The sequence below is a fragment of the Panthera pardus genome, unplaced genomic scaffold, assembly GCF_024362965.1.
Source record: "Panthera pardus isolate Hobbes unplaced genomic scaffold, ASM2436296v1 HiC_scaffold_22, whole genome shotgun sequence".
In the NCBI taxonomy this organism is placed as follows: domain Eukaryota; kingdom Metazoa; phylum Chordata; class Mammalia; order Carnivora; family Felidae; genus Panthera; species Panthera pardus.
This window is the reverse complement of record NW_026526788.1, coordinates 74,981,066-74,998,851: the sequence shown is the minus strand read 5'-3', so window position 1 is coordinate 74,998,851 and position 17,786 is coordinate 74,981,066. Positions and strand designations below refer to the sequence as shown.

The following is a 17,786-nucleotide window of genomic DNA, read 5'->3' as shown; positions in this document are numbered from 1 at the left end:
TAAAGCCACTTGGAAATGTTCTCTGTGTGGTTATGACACCAACTGCATACCCAGGCAGATTTGTTCTACTCATCTTTTGATTTTTAGGGATTGCTTTAAAAACGTTTAGTTTTGGGGGCACCTGGGTGGCTCAGTCAAATTAAGCATCCGACTCTTGATCTCAGCTCAGGTCTTGATCTCAGGGTTTGAGTTGAAGCCCCACTTTGGGCTCTGCATTGGGTGTGACACCTACTTAATTAAAAAACAGTTAGTTTTGTTTTATAATTACCTAAACCAGGGGCGCCTGGGAGGCTCAGTCGGTTGAGTGACCGACTTTGGCTCAGGTCATGATCTCACGGTTTGTGGGTTTGAGGTCCACGTCTGTGCGGACAGCTCGGAGCCTGGAGCCTGCTTCGGATTCTGTGTCTCCTTCTCTCTCTACCCCTCCTCTGCTTGTGCTCTTACTCTCTCAAAAATAAATAAATGTAATAAAAAATATTTATAATTATCTAAACCATTTACACGTGACATTGTTGAATTTTACCTGAGCCCTGTGCTCACCTCTCTGCGAGTCCCTCTTACCATTTTGTTCTCTGGGAGAACAGCCCCAAACCACCCTTCTCCTTATGACTTAGATAAGACCCAGGGATTCCCCACCCCCACCCCCACTTGTTTGACTATGACTTGGGCCCTCCAAATCCCCATCCTTTGCCTCATAAATGATTACCTGGACCGTCTGATCAGTCCTGACTGATTCATCAAAGTGCTTGGTAACCAAACTTTGGGTCAGTCTCTCCCCTTGCTCCGGAACCCTGAACTTTGGCCCATATTCACCCAATATGGCTGTCAGCATACAGCCCCTTCTGACAATAAGTTGGCCTCCGGCATTCTCTTTTAGAAAGATCTGGGTGTGGGCAAGTGGGATATGAGGAACCTTGTTTGCTCCTCTCCATAAAGCAAACCCCTATTCACCTGAGACTTGAGACCTTGCAGATCTTAGGGTCAAAGTATCTTCTCCTCTATGCTATCTCTACCCACTGTTGCAATAGTTCCTTTCGAATAAAAGTCTCTCCTGACTAAATCCAGATTTGTTTTCCATTTGATACTTGCTTCCAAAATCAAATCTACAAGACAAGACACATTCAGCGAAGTCTGGTTTTTATATCTACCCCCTCCACCTGTCCCCCTGTTGGCCACCTCTCTGTATAATTTTTTTTTTCAATTTTGCCTTATCCTTTCATTTTTAAAAAATTACGGCAATATGACAACAATATATGTTGTTGTATCCTTGCTCCCATTTTTATTTATTGAAAAATTTTTTAATGTCTAGTTGTGAGAGAGAGAGAGAGAGCACATGTGCGAGTGGGGGGAGGGGCAGAGAGGGAGGGAGACACAGAACCCGAAGCAGGCTCCAGGCTCTGTACTGACAGGCTGACAGCAGTGAGCCTGACGTGGGACTCAAACTCACGAGCTGGGAGATCATGACCTGAACCAAAGTTGGACACTTCACTGACTTAGCCACGCTGGTGCCCCCGCTTGCTCCCATTTTTAAAAAATGTTGATTTTTGACAGAGAGAGAGCTCATGAGAGAGGGATAGAGGATCTGAAGCAGGCTCTGTGGGGCACGCAGGTGGCTCAGTTGAGCGTCTGACTTTGGCTCAAGTCGTCATCTCCTGGTTCGTGAGTTCAAGCTCAAGCCTCACATTAGGCTCTGTGCTGTCAGCCCAGAGCCTGCTTTGAATTCTCTCTCCCTCAAAAAAAATAAATAAACAAAACTGTAATGAAGCAGGCTCTGTGCCGACAGCAGAGAGCCCGACACGGAGCTTGAGCTCACGAACCTCGGGATCATGATCTGAGCTGAAGTCGGACGCCTCACCGACCGAGGCACCCGGGCGTCCCTTCCTCGCTCCTAGTTTTAAAGAACAAAGGCAAACACGTCTCCACACCATTTCCCGTTTACAGGTGAGCATCTCAACCACCGGAGCCTCTGCCGTTTCCTCACAGGAATCTGTCAGCCGGGCGTTTCAATGAGATTTTAAGGAGGGGAAAGCGCTCTGTAAATCAGCCGTCCTCAAACTTGACTGTGCATCCGAATCACCTGGCAGGCCTGCTACCAGCTCCTGCCCTCCGAGCTTCTGGTTAGATCCGGGGTGGAGGTGGAGAATGCCCTCTTTCCCAAGTTCCCAGGGCGGTGGCCACTACTGGGCCAGGGGCCAGACTTTGAGAAGACAGTATGAACTCCCCTCAAGGGTAGTGCATATGTGAATATTGATAAGAAATCTATACTTCTTCTTCTTTTTTTTTGAGAAAGAGGGAGAGATCATGTGTGAGTGGGGGAGGGCAGAAAAGGAGGGGGAGAGAGAATCTTAAGCAGGCTCCATGCCCAGTGTGGAGCAGGATGCAGGACTCGATCTCATGACTGTGAGATCATGAGCTGAGCAGAAGTCAAGAGGCCGTCGCTTAACCGACTGAGCCACCCAGGTGCCTCCCTGACATCTACACTTCTGGATGCAGTTCCAGAAAGGGACAGCAATGGCAATGTAGGTCCTGATTTGACTACAGACCTTGGCCTGATGTTGGGGTTTAGGCCCCTCTTCGCAAAGGCAGTCCCTGGACCAGCAGGTTCTCCTGGGAGCTTGTTAGAAATGCAGACCCAGACTCAGACCTACTGAGAGTCTGGATTTTCTCAAAACGCCCAGGTGAGTCTATGCTCCTCAAAGTGTGCGAGGCACTGCCCTGTCTCCCATGCCCTCTGGTTTATCTACCAGCGGTGGCAACGTCCTCCTGGGATGCAAGGTACAGGAGGGCAGGGGCCTTATCTGATTTGGTTCCGAGATAGTGTTGAGGATATAGTAGGAGTTCACCTGCTGAATGGCTGAGTAGGAAGGAGAATTCACCCTCTAGCCAACTGCACGGGCCTCTTTCCTGCTGCTCCCCCCAAAACAGCGGAGCGAGGCCCCCAGCAACTGACCTATGCCTGCAGCAAAGTGGTGCCAGGAGTCCTGGCCCTCTGCACCTTGAGAACCTGTTCCTGAGGCCCCGACTTTCCTCCTCTTCACGGTCTCTGGGGTAGGGGGGCAGTTAGATCCTGAAACCCTGTGGATGCCCCTCCCAGGGAGATAGTGGCCTTAAGTTCCTTGGTGCCCTGGGGATGCCCACTTTGAACCTATCCTGGAAACGAAGGAGGTGGAGACCATTCCGGTGCCCCTGATTACTGAATCCATGGCTGTCTGGAGCTGGAGGAAGGGAAGGGACCTGAGTGGGTGCAGGAGGTGAGGGAAGGAGCCACCTGCCCCCAGCCTGCCCGTCTGCTTGGGAAGGGACCAAAGTTGCCAGGCAGAGGGGTGTAAGTGGTGGGGTGGGTGGGTGCTGTGGGCCGGGAGTTTCTCCCTCAGACCGTGTGTCCCAGGAGGATGGTGGCTTCTGTCTGCCTGGGAGGCTGGCTCAGTCAGTGGAGGCTTCTGGAGAAGGTCCCAGAGAAAGCCCTGGGGACCCCGAGGGAACAGCCCCCCTGTGACGGGGCCCCCAGTTCAGAGGTTCAGAGCATGCCCTTTCCCCCAGTGGACTCTCTCCCGCGGTCTGGGGGGGGTGGGGGGTGGTGTATGTGGGCCACAGCTTCAGCGGGGCCTGAGCTGTCCGCTTAAGGAGAGGGTTATTCAAGACGCGGTGGCAGCAGATGCTGGCATCTCAGCGGTGACAGCCGTGTGCAGAAAGAAAGAAATACTCTTTTCATTAAGGAATTTATTTCTCTTAAAAAAACAACAGTGGTTCGATCTAGATACAGCAGCACAGTGACATAGGAGACGGAACGGACAAAGATTCAGAACAGAACAAAAGCCGTTATCTTCAGGAATGACCTCCAAAAGGGAACTATTTTCATTCACCATCAAAGTTTAAATTTCCCTGAAAAAAAAAAATAGAAACCTTTGGATACTAGAAGGATTATTTATTTTAACGCTACCAACAGCCACTAAGCTCTTCTAATCGAGAACATTTGCTTTTGATCTATTACAAAAATGACGTCTTGATGGACTGGGGAACGATAATCTAGATTCTTTGAGGAAGCGTCTTTCCGTCCTGGGGAGAGCTAAGTTTCCAAATGTTTTAACCACCGTCCCCAGCATAAGACCAGCCGAGAACCCTGCCCTGCACCCGAGCAGGCTCTGACCCGCACCCTCTGGGCTTTGACAGCTGGACGGGTTGGTTGTGAAAGCCCGTGGGGTGGGGTCCGGGGGAAGGGGAAGGGGCCTCGGGACGAGGCTTCACTGGTCCGTTGTGACAGAAAGAAGTGAGTTCCCTGCTGGTCACGTCTCAGCCCTGTGCCTTCAAAATGCGTGGAGGTTTCACACTCCTTCTTCGGAACAAAGGCTGTAAAGTTTAGGAGGTCCTGTGTCAGAGGGTGGGGTTATGAGGCCAGGGGACACCGGGCGAGGTTGCCCTTGGAAGGACGCAGGTGCTCACACGGACGGGGGCGTCCACAGAAGCCCAAGAGGAGAGCTGATGTCACCCGGGTGGCACTTCATCTCGGTGGGCTTCTGCTCGTCCGCGAGGCTCCTGTTTCCTCTGGCAAGGCCTGGACGCCAGGTGCAAGGAGGCGGCCGTGGTCCCTCCGAATTGAGGTCTGGGTCAGTAGCTCAGTCGAGTCCGTGGGAAACCGACGCCCTGAACCTCTCGGGAAAGGACAGGGGTGTGGAAGAACGAGGAGCTTCGACAGCGGGCGTGGAGAGCCTGGCTTCTCAGAGGGCATGCCCTCGGCATTGTCGGGGCTTGCCAGGCTCAAGGGCAAGCGGCCGCATGCTGCTGTGCCTTCGAGGCCAAGGTGGCGTCCACACGAGTCCCCAGAACTCACCACCATTCTTTGCAGTGGTGCGTGTCAAGGGTGCATCAAGCCGAGGTACCCTGCGCTCTTCCACCCAGCCGGCCTCCCTGCTGCCTGCCCCTCGGAGCCCCAGTATCTGCTAAGAACAGTGCATTTCAGGAAATAAGCCCGGGGCTGCTCCAGACATGGCAACACTTAGCAACGGTGCAAGTGACCTCGAGACCTCATGGCTTAAAAAGTGATGTTCCCGGCCTAGAAAGAGTAGAAAGTGAGTGGTGCGTTTGGGGGGCGGGGGAGGGTGCCGTCCTCTGTGAAGGCAGGGGTCAGGCCTGTGTGTGGTTATGGGCGACATTATGGGAGCCCCCCTGGGGGCTCGATAGACACTTGTCGGTGGTGGTGCTCATGGCGGAGACCACCCCGTCCCACTGGGGGCAGCAGCTTGTCTCCGGAAAAGTAGAAGCAGAGATGCTTCTGCGAGGCCCTGCGTCTCACCTCAAAGGCACGAGGTCGGCGAGCGTCCAGTGAGAAAAATGTCATGCTTGGAGAAAGAGAGGCCCTTCTATGAAGAGCTCAAATGCAGTTTAAAAAAAAAAAAATTAAATTCATTCACTGCCCAAACACGCCTCATCCCAGATAAGTGGATGGGTGCGAAAGTGGGTTCCCCCTCCTTAATTTAAAAATGCCTTTTAAAACTGCAGCTACAGAAAACAAGTTGGAGTAGAAGCTAGGGAGAGGGTGGGGGGCAGGACCTACTTGTTGGACTTGGTGGAAAGGAGGGCTGATTTTCAGGCATTGTTTGAAACGGACTTCCCTTCTCTCATAGGGAACAATGGGCAGTAGGAACAGGATGATCAGGAAGGCGGGTGACTCTGGCCCCACGTCCTACGGGCACTGGGTGGGGACAGGCAGCGAATGAGAAGGAAGACTCCAGTCGTTTTAAGAGTCCCACAAAGGCCTGTGCGTATCGTCGGAGCTCCCACGATGCAGAAACACACAGCGATGGATGTTTTTCCCTCTTGTCTCTTGACGATTCTGGTCCTACAAATGGCCAGTGTGGGGCTTTGAGGAATTAAGAGATGGCTTCTCTACACGGGTCACCGGGAAGCACTGAGTTGCTGTGAACGGGGCACAAGGAAGGAAGGAGAGTGGGGGCTCGGGCTGGTGATGGTCCCAGGAAGATGACTGTCCTTTCCATTAAGAAAGGAGGGTCAGCAAGATCTCGAGGCTCTTAAAATACTGGCCAGGGGGCTTTCCACTTCCTTGGCAGAAACGGAGTATGGCTGTTTGTACTTATCTTGTATGCAGCCCAGGAAAGTAACAGAAGAAGCCTCGTGAGGCGAGAGCCGGTCTTGAAGAAAATAATACTGCGCATTAGAGGACCCGAGGGAAGCCCACCGGTTGCTTCTCTCCCACTTATCGGTCACACGCCCTAAAATGACCCGTCCCAAAGCCAGCCCCTCTCCAGCGGCGTGCTCCAGTTTGGGGGCAAGAGCACGGGCGTGGGGCATGGGGCTGCCGTGCCCCGCCACTGTCTCCTCCCTAAAAGCTCATGCTTCGCACTGCCCGCGTCACCTAAAGAAATCGTTTTGGGTCACATCCAAAGCCCCACTGCAGCCAAGGCTCACGTGCCCTTCCTTGAGGGTGCGTCAGAATGTTCTGGAGAACTTCTTTAGATGCAGATTCTGGGGCCCTGCTTCTAAAGCATCCCATCCCACAGGCTTGGGGTGGAGCCCAGGAATCTGCATGTTGATAGGAGATGCGGATCACAGAAGTGCAGGCTCCACACTGGGCGAAATCCTGGCGACTGCCAGGCGGCTGCCGTCAGAAGGAGGAGGCTGGCTCAGCCGCCGGGGACGCAGCCAGGCAGGGGAGCAGGGCTGTCAACCACTCACCCTATTCTGGAGTGGGGGGGAGGCGAGGGTGGATTTGCTTCTTGTCACCTTGTGGAGGCAACAGGAGGGGGCCGGTGGCTCCTTGCTGCTGGACGGCCGTGCTCAGAGGGCCTGGACACTGCCTTCAGAAGACCCTGGTCTGGCAAAGCCACCGAGTCCTCCTGAGGGCTATTTGTGCCTGGAGTTTTGAGATGCCCCATTACATCTTGCCTTTGTCCCACTCCTCCCAGGAAGGGACAGTGGCCTTGAGCTTCTTTGGGTCCCGGCCCTCCCCTAGAGCATCCCATTTGCTTAGAGAGCGAACTCCATCCATGCCGCCTGGGCCGGTGAATCTGTGGGGCCTTGGGAAGCTCTCCAGACCCTCTGGTCCCGTAAACGCTTAAGGAATGTGCCAGGAGTGCCTGGGCAAGCCTCCCTCCCCCTCCAGGGACTCATTCAGGATGATTCCGTTGACCCTCACTCCCTGATGCTTCCTTGGGCCGTGAGGATTTGGGATAGTTGGGGTTCCATGACTACACCTTATCACCGCTATGCTTCTCTTAAAAATAGAATAAAACAAAAATCCCCAAAGGCAAGCCTCTTAAAGCATACTGGTTTTAGCAGTCAGAACCTGCTTAGGAAGAAAGAGACCCAGTTCTGCGTACCGGCCACGTTCCAGAAGGAAGAGAAGGCCAAGGCTGAAGCAACACTGGCATCGTGTGCCTCTAAAGGAAAAGTGCACATCGGCCCCAGGTGACCCCGGAGACCCCACAGAGGACATTCTGACTGAGGGGCCAAGTCCCAATTGTGTCTTGAGCACTTAATTCGGATTGTTACAAGCCAAAAGCACGGTGACATCAATGTGAGGGAAAGGTTACACAGATGGATACGACCAATCCTTTAAAGGTGAAATGTGAGTCCTTTTCTACATTTAATAAAAACATTTTCTCATTTGAGGCTCTGGAAGTCTTGAGTCACATTTTTTTGTTTTGTAAATCCCCACCCCCCCACCCCCCCACTCTAAAATGTCTTAAAACACATGGCTTAACAGTGGCTGCACAGAAAATATACACCCTCAAAGTCTGACTTTCATTTAAATACAAATATACAAAATGTAAACTGAGACAATAGAGAAATTTACAAAACTTTTCTTTAAAAATAATAAAGACAAAATTCAGTTCTAGGTATGACGCCATTAAAATACGTGCAAATTGTCGTATCCAATTGGATTTCTATTGCAATGTTCCACCTCGGCTTGAGGGCCACCTCTGGAGACAGACCTGAGTGGAAATCTCTTTGAGAAACCTGGAGGCTCTGCGTCGAGGGGGTGAGCGGCCTCCGTCCCCGGCTCCTGGAGGGCTCCCCTGTCCGTAAGTTCTGTTTCTAAGGACAAGGGTCTAGGGCTGGTCCCACCGTGGACTTCAAGGCCAGAGCGCTAACTAGCTGCTTCCCGTGGAGTTTGAACTGACATGGTTTGAATTCATGTGGTGGTTAAAACTGGTCTTGGGGTTGGGTGAACTCTTGGAATTGTTTTGATGCTGGAGGAGAGATAGACAGAGAGAGAGAGAGAGAGAGAGAGAGAGAGAGAGGGAGACAGAGTTAGTCCTAGTGGACAGGAGAGGCCTCTGAATCTGAAAACAGGGCCACGATCAGGGCTTGCTGACCATCTCTTTTTTTCCGCTGCCTTGTACATCACCCCCCCCCCCCCGCCCCCACCTGCCACAGACCCAGGGTCAGAGGCCACCCCTCAAGGCAGGGGCAGGTATGGAATTAAGAAAATCCCAGGCAGGGAGGGAGAAGGTGGCCCCTCCCAGAACATCTACGCGGCTAAGTACCGCAGGCCCAAGGTTAAACTGCCATGGGTTTGAGCCTGACACCTGCCACTTAGCTGAGTGACCTTGGGTGAGTTATTAAATGTCTTGGCTGCCCTGCTTGTAGTGTAGGGGAAGAGTTGCTTCTCCACAGGGCCAGGCTGTGTGCAGAGAGGGCCTGAGCGAGTGCCTGGCCCGAGAACCACAGGCTGCTTGTTTTGGTGCCCCTGGCACCCTCTTGGCATACCCGTGGGTGCGGGTCCCCCACACCTGCAGGGAGGAGGAGAGAGACCCGGGCCATCTGCTTCCCTGGTGGTAGTGCTGGGCGCTGTGCAGAGGGCCGCTGACCTCCACTTCCTTCTTCCCTGCTCTGGGCACTGACCTTTGAGACGGGCACACAAAGGCTGGGACAGGGGCGGTACAGTGCCACCCAAGTAGCAGGAAGAGTCAGGGCCAGATTTGAACCCCAAGTTGGGGAGCCTCCACAGCAAATGACTGTCCCAGGACCTGGGGACTCAGCCATGTGGGAGGAGACAGGTTCCTTTCTTTCGGGAGCTTCCATTTTCCTTGGTGGAAGCATTTAAAAATTATATTTTTATAGTATATGAACATGAGTATATTTTGGAACAGGATGTGAAACTCACATGAAGCTTTTAGATAAAACCCCAAACTTGGCATCAGGCTGCATTTTCTCTCCATATGTCTGATCTGTGCTCCCCACCATTAACCCCAGATCCTTCGCAGGGGCTCACTGGCCTTGTGACTGTGGGCAAGTTCCTTGACCCCCTCAGCCCCAGTTTCCCTACCTGTGAAGTGGGTTAATCGTACACACGCTGGGCTCACATGGCACCAGCATGTCCCAAAGGAAGGATCCCAGTTTGGCTTGCTGATGCATCCCCAGCCCTGAGAAAACAGCCTAGCACACTCAATTGAGTAGGCACTCAATACATATTGGCTGAATGAATGAATGGTTGGACGGAGGCCCGGGCTTTTGTGGAGCTTAATTAGGAGAAGCTCTCAAAAAGCAGCCAGTGCAGAGCTGGTCCACACCAGAATGCCATAAACAGCCACCCCATCCTGTTAGGGGAGCCGGGATTCCTGGGGCCTGGGGACCAGAGCTTCACAGCCTCTCCTTCTTCGTCCTCCTGGGAGGGGCACAGCTCCCTTGGGGTGGGGGGCGGGGAGGAGTATAAGTCACAGGAGCCTCCCAGGCTGTGGCATGGGTGCAATGGGGGGCCACGCCTCCTTCAGGGGCCAGGCCAGGAGGGTGGACGAGGGGATGAGGTGGGGGCCTCAGTGGCCTCTCACTCACAGGCCTGTGGGGACACGTCTTCTGTCTGGCCCACACCAGCCCTTAATCCAGGGGCAGACTCTGAGGAAAAATGCGTCTTCCCAAGGGGCAGAGTGTCCTCTGGCTGCCAGCTGGGGGGCACAGCTGCCATGTATGGGGCCCCAGCCCAGGAGCCACTGAGGCTCTGTGGGGACCACCTCTCCCACACCTGTTCTCCCCGTTCTTTGTCACGTTCAGCAGTTACCTACAGAACTGGAGTCCTTACAATGGCCACATGGGGCAGTTAGCTCTCTGTCAGGGAGGTTGCGCCCCAGAGACACTGGGCAAGGTCTGGAGACGTTTTTGACTTGCACAGCGGGAGTGGGGCGCTCCTGGCGGGGAGACGCCCGGAGGCTGCTGGGTATCCCTCACTGCACACGACGGCCCCCACGACAGAGAGTTCACCCAGAATGCCAACGGTGCCGAGGCTGACAAACCCTCGTGAAGGGTGAGCTCTGGGCCGGCCCTGCCCCTTCTACCCAGCCGGTGGGCTTCAGGGGCTGGGACGGGCTACTGGGAGAAGGCCACAGCTCTGGTCTCAGGGAAGTACCTGGGCCCCAGGGCGTCCCCAGGGCCAACGCCAGGACAGCCGGCCATGGTGGGGGCATCCCTCACCTGACGCTTGAAGATCCTCTGGAGCAGCCCTTTCTTTGGCGGTTCTGGAGGGTGATTCCTATTCAGGTCCGGCGAGAGGGTACCGTTAGGTCCAAACACGTTCAGCTCCTTAAAGCACTCGGTTTCTATCATCTGGGGAAGGGGTGCAAACCACAGGTAGCGTGAACAGCTGTGTTCGTCATCTTAGGTGGACAGGAGCCCCGGAGGCCGGGCCACCACCCTGCCCGGAGCCGGCTTCCAATAGGTCCTCCCCCTGCCCTGCGTCCTTCAGGGGCCCCGGGCCCAGGCCGCTCCTCGCCTGCCACTGCCTCTCCCCTGCCGGCTGGCCGCAAGGGTGTGCTCATCATCCAGCTACCAAGCCCACACCCCAGCCCCCCCTACACCCCCCCGAGCCCAGGTCACCCACATGCTCCGGGCCCTTCCCCCTGCCAGCGCCCCCTCCCCTGCCCCATCATTTCCAACCCTTGGAAGCAGCACCGACTCCCCCAGCTCATTCCCACCTGTGCGTCCAGCCACAGTCCTGTTCTCCTCCTCTCTCCCAGCCAGACTTCCCGAGACAGCCGGCAAAGACGGCCGTGTCCATGTCACCTCCTATTCCTCTTCTGACCCCATGCCCACGGTGCCCTGGGCCAGGCCTGGTGCCCTCGACCCAGCGGCCCCCTTCGGGGTGCATGTGGCCACCGCCCTGCTCACCTCACTCTGCCACGGGATGGGCACGGAGCCCGTGGAGAACTTGGAGTAGAAATCGTCGTCCGTGTGGTCCAGGTTGACGCCCTTCACGGTGGAGAACTGCTCGATGTCCAGCACGTCCTTGCAGTACACGGCGCGGGGCTGCGGGCGGAGGGCTCGGTCACACAGGGTCCCGCCCCAGGCCCGGTGCCCCCAGCCTCGGGTTCTGATGGGGGGCAGGGGGCACCTTGCAAGGGACCGGTGCTGCTCTCTCCCAGATCTGCCAAGGGGCTCCTTCCCGCCATCGGCCTCAGGCCGGCTGCAGGCCTCCCCACTCTCCAGGCTGGGGCCACGGTGGGGAGACTGAACATGCCCTCTCTGACCTCACGTTCCTTGGCACCCCTGGGGATCCCCACGCCCCCAGCAGATTTTCTTGTTCCCCAAAGCCCACAGGATCAGGATGATGGAAGTGTTTCCGGGCATCTCCGTCCAAACGAGGGCCGTCCCAGCTGGGGCCTCCAGCCTGTCCCCCACAGAGAGAACTGATGCTGGGGACCCAGGGCCAGAGAGACACGTAGCCCAGAGACAACCTCCAGGTAGTTCTCACTACCGGGCACCCAGGCTCTGCAGCCGGACGGGCCTGGGCTGGGCTCCCAGCTGTGATGCTTAGGAACTCTGGGAAAGTCACATATCCCCTGTTGGCCTCAGTCCTCGCACCTGCAAAGTGGGGACATTAGAAAAACCTATGCCGTGGGGCTGATGTAAGCGCCCACCATGGAGCTGGGCACCGGAACCATGAGCTGTGGCTGTTAGAGCACTAACATCCACTGTTCTCACTTGCCCACTGGCCCTGCCCTCTAGGAGTTCAAGGTCGGTCGGGGTGGCCTCCCAGGGCCCAGTGTGGACATTCACTAAGTTGAAGTCGTGAGTCTGTGCACAGGTGCAGCCTGGGTCGGGGAGGCAACTCACATCTGGAACGAAGGGAGGGTCCAACATCCCGGCTTCTAAGCGCTTGAAGTTCATGTTCCTGAAGAAGGGGTGTCTCTTGACCTCAGCAGCCCCCTCCTCCTGGCAGCCCAGTCTCTGTTTTGCATCTTTGGTGAGCAGCTGTGACAAGAGAGCCGTGAGAGGTCATGGCTGGGTGGGCCTTTCGTCCCGCTGAAGGCCACAGGGGCTTTGGGGCTTCAGGCCTCCTTTCACAGGTGCACCCCGGAGCCTCCCACACGTCCTCCTCCAGCCTCTGCGGGGCCCGAGCCGCCCCCAGATACCCAGGGGACACTGCCTTGGCCTGCTCGGGCCTTGCAGCGTGCTTAGATGCCTAGAGGCTGCAGGAGGGCGGGGGGTCCTGCCTGCCCTCCCCACAGCAGTACACCGACCCTGCGGCACACTGGGCACCACCCATGTCTGTGGCCCTGTGTTACTTCTTCTGCTACAGGCAAGCTACAAAGGGCACGGATGGTCTCTGCAGGTCTCACTCATTCGTCTACTCAACGCCCGAGTACCCTGTAGATAGGTATCTAGTTGGCACAAACCTCTGTGCAGAGACCGGCGACGGGCACGGAGTACCTGGCCTCAGCAAGGCCACGTTCAGAGGACCCATCAGGGCAATACAGGTACGACACCATGATGGCAGAGGAACACGACCTGGCTGCCAGCTGGGGGGACGGGGAAGCTTTGCAGGGAAAGGGCATTTGCTACAGGCTTTCCAGGAGTGGGGAGGTGGGGAAGGCATCGGCTGGCAAAAGCGGGTGGTGGAGACCCGAGGGCAGCCTTGGGGAACACCTGTCTTTGAGTCTGGGCGAAGGATGAAGGGGCGGGGGATGGGCCAGGGTGAACTGGCTGGGGAGAATGCTGGTCAGGGTAGAGGAGTGTCCTTCTCAGAAGCCACAGGTGGGGAGGTTCATAGGGCAGGAAGAGGCTGCAGAAGCAGTCAGCCAGGCCAGACGGGTAAAGGTATGAGCGGGCGGGGGGGGGGGGGGGGGGAGGCGGCAGGAGAGTGGGGGGCGGCGCTGGGAGGGGGCTGGGAAGGGCAGGCTGTGATGCTGGAGGACCACCAGCTGACCCCCGGGCATCTGTTTGCTCTGAGACCAGAATCAGAGTGGATGGCCTGACCTCAGGCCATTCTCTCTCCAATATGCTGGCACCCCGTGTGTGCTCTCCTAAAATGTACATTTGCAGCTGGCCGTGGGGGCTGGGGTTGCGGTGGTGGGCCAGCGGGCAGGCGGGCCTGCTGAGGTTCATGGTCTAGAGGCGGAGGCTTGCAGGAGCCATTCCCTTCCCATTTCCCTTCAAACAGAGGACTCAAAGGCGGCACCTGGGCAAACACCAGGTCACAGCCTAGAAAAGACTTAAGCTGTGAGAATCACTATGTCAACCTCTGGTCCACCGATCACCCAGGCATGTTTTGCCCAGTGAGCCGGTGCCTCGGGACTTTAGCTTGTCTTCTCCGGAGGCTTTGCAGTTCCACAAAGGCTCCAGGAATCAGGCTCTGCTGGGCCAGGGCTCCTCCCTGTTCTGAGAAGTCCCAAAGAGGCAAGGCTCCCTGCGTAGAGGCTGGTCCTCCCAGCCGTAGACCCCAGAGCCTGCAGGGCCAGCCAGCCAGAAACACGAACAAGGACAATAAAGGCGAGGTGGGCTGGGAGGGCTGTGCCAGGCCGCCCATCAGTTCTGCCAGGAGTGTTGGCTTGTGCCCAGGGCCGAAAGTCCAGGTTCTCATGTGAAATCTCTCCTGCTTGAAGTCTTGGCAATTAACCTGCCATCCACCTCTTTCTAAAACACCGTGCAGGCTGAACACCCATCTATGTGCTACCTGATTGCAGCCCTGGTATCAGGTATACACCAGAAGTGAGAGGGAGAGATGGTGTGAGCTGGGCAAGTGGGGCAGGCAGAGTGGGCTTCCTGAAGGAGGAGAAGAGATGGGCTGGAAGGCTGATTAAGGCTGAGGTGGCTGAAGGGCCAGAGGGAGGGTCCTGTGAGGAGGTCAGGGCCAGTTCTGGAACTCAGCAGGGACCTACAGAGGTGGGGCTGAGGTCTGGGCCTAGGGACTGGACCAGCGGACCGGGCACTGACACGTATGAATTTTCTGGACCCCAGGGGGCAGTGGAGAGGGTCTTGTGGCATCAGGGTGGAATCAGGGAAGGAACAGGCGGCCAGGGACCAGCCTCCCTGCAGTCTGTGGAGTGGCCTTCTTGGGCAGGCAGGGCTGGAGCTGCCAGGGTCTAGAAACAGTCCAATGTGCCCCAAGCCTTCATGGTTTCCTCACAGACAGGCCCTGCTGTGTCCTGAGCTGGCACCTCTTGGAGGCGACAGGGCCAGCCTGGCTGCCAGACCGGACAGGCTGTGGGGAGGGGTGGCCAGGAAGCCCAAGGCCAGAATCCCATGACCCTATGGTCATTTTTAAGAAGATGAAGCAAGGCCAGAGGGCTTTGTCAGTTCTTCCAGCAGAGAAAGATGAGGGGACACTGGCTCGACCTTTGAAAGCCATTGGCCAAGGTCCACGCAGAGTCCCAGGCTCAGCCACCGCCTTTCCCGCAGTAGCCACCAGGGGGCAGCAGAGGGCCAGCAGTGCCCCTAGTCCTGGTGTCCGGACAGGCACCCAGACAGCGGGCCGGAGCCTCTCTGCCTCTCCGTCCTCCCAGCGTGTCCTGTGTCCTGCTGGGGTTGCTCTGGTTCTCTGAGTCCCCGACCCTGACCTGGGATATTTGGTGATGCTCTGACCATGGCTGATGACTTCCCTCTTCTATCCTTCGCCCGGTTTGGCCCCACTGGACAGACACCTTGCGTCTAAGCCAAATATTGGCGGGTCTCCTACCCCAGTTTTCAAATGTCCTCAGGGTCCCACATTTCCACCTACCTGACTTCTGTCCCCCACCCCGACTCTGGCTGCCGTGACTCCTTGGGTTTCTGGGAGGCCCAGGGGTGCAGGCAAGTGCCCGGCTACGGGCCAGCCCACAGGCCACGTGGTTTGGGTGTGTGTCTGCAAGCCTCCTTCAGTGACTCCCACACATGTCGATGGCAGATCTATGGGTCCTCTTTTTTGGAAGTGCTCAAATGGTCAGATCTTGCCCCGAATCCTTCTTCCCATGGCTCTGTGACGTCAGACTGAAGCCGGTAAGAGGAAGTGGTCAAGCAGTGAGCGGATAGCTCCAGAGAGGGTCCTCCTCAGGGTGGGGAGCTATGCCACACGGTCCCTGGGCCACTAACAGTGTGGCCTTGGCTTTGCTGGAAGCAGAAGCTTCACTACTTTCATCAGCATGTCGGGCCTGCCGTTCTATACCCTCCAGCCTTGTGGTTTATACACACGAGTCAGAGAGGAGGCAGGGAGGGCAGCCTCACCCCTGCCGTCTGGTGTTCCAGGTGCAGCAGCGCTCCAGGGAGAGGCGGTCCGAGGGCTCATGGGTACCCGGAGTGGGGCATCCAGGCCCTCCTGTCCATGCGCGGCCGGCACTGGAGGGCCGCTGCCTGGGGTGGGGGTGCAGCACAGTTGGGCCTGCATCAGAGGGAGAGGCCCCAAGGGGACACAGGCAGAACTTGGGAGCATGAGAGCCAGGTGGGGCCATTCCCCCCACAAAGCCTCTGGCGAGCCACTTGGGCTGGGGGGGGGGGAGGGGCAGCACCCAGGGGTGGACTCTCTCCCAGCCCCACTTCAAAAAAAATTTTTTTGAATGTTTGTCTTTGAGAGAGAGGGTGGGGGAGGGGCAGAGAGAGGACGACAGACTCTGAAGCAGGCTCTAGGCTCTGAGCCATCAGCACAGAGCCTGACACGGGGCTTGAACCCACGAACTGTGAGATCGTAACCTGACCCGAACTCGGTCACTTAACCGACTGAGCCACCCAGGTGCCCCACCCCCTGCCCAGCTCCATTTTTGATGGCCCCGGTCACTACTTCCTCTATCAGGCTTCCTAGCCCCAGTCTGGTCCTGCCCACCCAGCTTGTCTAAACGGTGCTCCCCACCCTCCCCCTCCCCATGGACGATGAAGTCCCACGGTCCTTAGATTGCTGTCATGCAGGACCTAAGCTAGTGTGGCCAGCATTCCATGGAGTGGAAGGAAAACTCTATTGTAAGATGTTCAAAGACTGAAAATATCACCACCCCAGCACCTGCATTGCACCTGCTGGCCTCAGTCAGTGCCTGGGGATCCAGAGTTCGAGGCTGCAGGGCGCCAAGGTCAAGGGTAGGGGATGCCCCAAGATCCCTTTGTGTTTTGGGGAACCAGTTGGGATCATCTCCTTTCTCCAAGACGTTGATTTGCCCTAACAAAGCCGGATCTGAGTGTCTCCCGCGGTTCGCCCCAGCCCCTTCCCTGTCATGGGGCCTCCCTGCCTGCACCCCAGGCCTTCTCCTGGCAGCCGTGGCCGACCACCCCAGTCCACGACCAGGACTGCTCGTTCCTCTGGCTCGGTGCTGCCACTACTCCCACCCCAGTGTGCCTGACCCTGTCCCTGTCAGCCTGTTTGCGCAGGAGGGGAGACACCACTGGACACCCAGCCCACGGGCAGCGTCTGGCTCACCAGGAGCTCACCATTTTGCAGATGGACTTGGCCTCCTCAGAGAACTTTGAAGAGTACACCTCCTCCGTCTCCAGGACGCGGCGGTCCACTTCCTCCCGCTTCACCTTCTCTTTGCGGCCCCGGAATGGCGACTGGCCCTCGATCATCTCATAGATGAGGCAGCCCAGACCCCAGTAGTCAGGGCTCAGGCCGTATCTCTGGTTGTTCAGGACCTCTGGGGCTGGGGGTAGAGGGGGGGAGCGAAGGGAGGTAAGAGAGAGCTGGCGGCAGGGCAGAGTCAGGGCACACGGGGCCAGGGTTGTGACTCACACCAACTGCATCCACGAGTGATGGTGTTGCTCACGGAACGCCTGAAGCTTCATGGCAAGGACATGCTTCCCCTGCTGACTCCTACTCACCAAATGCCATAAATACCGTCTCTTCCAGGGAGCCCACCCTGACTGCTCCCCTCTGTGCTTCTGGCTTCAGAAGCTTGATCACAGTGGATGGAAACGACCTGTTCCCTTCATGTCTCCCCGACTAGAATCTGAGCTGCCTTATTCACTGCTGTGTCCCAGTAACAGGTATGACATCTGGCACAGGGTACGTGCTGCACACATATTTATTGCCAGGAAGGAAAGTGTGTCCACCCAAAGAAAAGAGGATTTTAAGTTCACCTGGAATTCAAACAGCCTCTCACTATGGCTTCCCTACTACTTTGATAAAATGAATTTTAGATTAACCATAGAAGTGCAAAAAAGGTTAAGTTTCATGTCTTCAGGCAGGTGACAAGCATCCAGAGGCAAATGCATCCACACATGTGCTGGATAACACATATAACAGAGGCCCTGCAGATGGAGGCAGGCAGCACTCTGTGCGAGACAGACATACAGGTACACAAAGGTGTGCAGATCCTTCCTTCCTTCCTTCCTTCCTTCCTTCCTTCCTTCCTTCCTTCCATGTATCCATCTATCCATCCATCCTTCCTTTCTTCCATCCATCCATCCATCCATCCATCCATCCATCCATCGTTCCATCCATCCACTTATCCATCCATCCATTCATCCATCCATCCATCCATCCATCCTTCCTTCCTTCCTTCCATCCATCTTCCCTTCCTTACATCCATCCATCTATCCTTCCATCCATCCATCCATCCTTCCATCTATCCACCCATCCATCCATCCATCCTTCCATTCTT

The 17,786-nt window shown here is 56.3% G+C and overlaps 1 protein-coding gene across 2 annotated transcripts in view; it reads right to left on the bottom strand.

Annotated features, from left to right (window-relative positions):
- Positions 1-3,705: 3,705 nt before the first annotated feature.
- The window catches only part of GRK5 (G protein-coupled receptor kinase 5), a 213,831-nt gene continuing 199,750 nt past the window's right edge, over positions 3,706-17,786 (bottom strand). For both annotated transcript variants that reach the window (XM_019459594.2, XM_019459596.2), the window contains 5 exons: positions 16,618-16,826; positions 12,064-12,201; positions 11,119-11,256; positions 10,426-10,557; positions 3,706-8,207 (listed from right to left, as the gene is read on the bottom strand). In XM_019459594.2, coding sequence (XP_019315139.1) covers positions 8,109-8,207; positions 10,426-10,557; positions 11,119-11,256; positions 12,064-12,201; positions 16,618-16,826 — 716 coding nt within the window. In that variant the 3' untranslated portion in view covers positions 3,706-8,108. The remainder of the gene's footprint in view (positions 8,208-10,425; positions 10,558-11,118; positions 11,257-12,063; positions 12,202-16,617; positions 16,827-17,786) is intronic.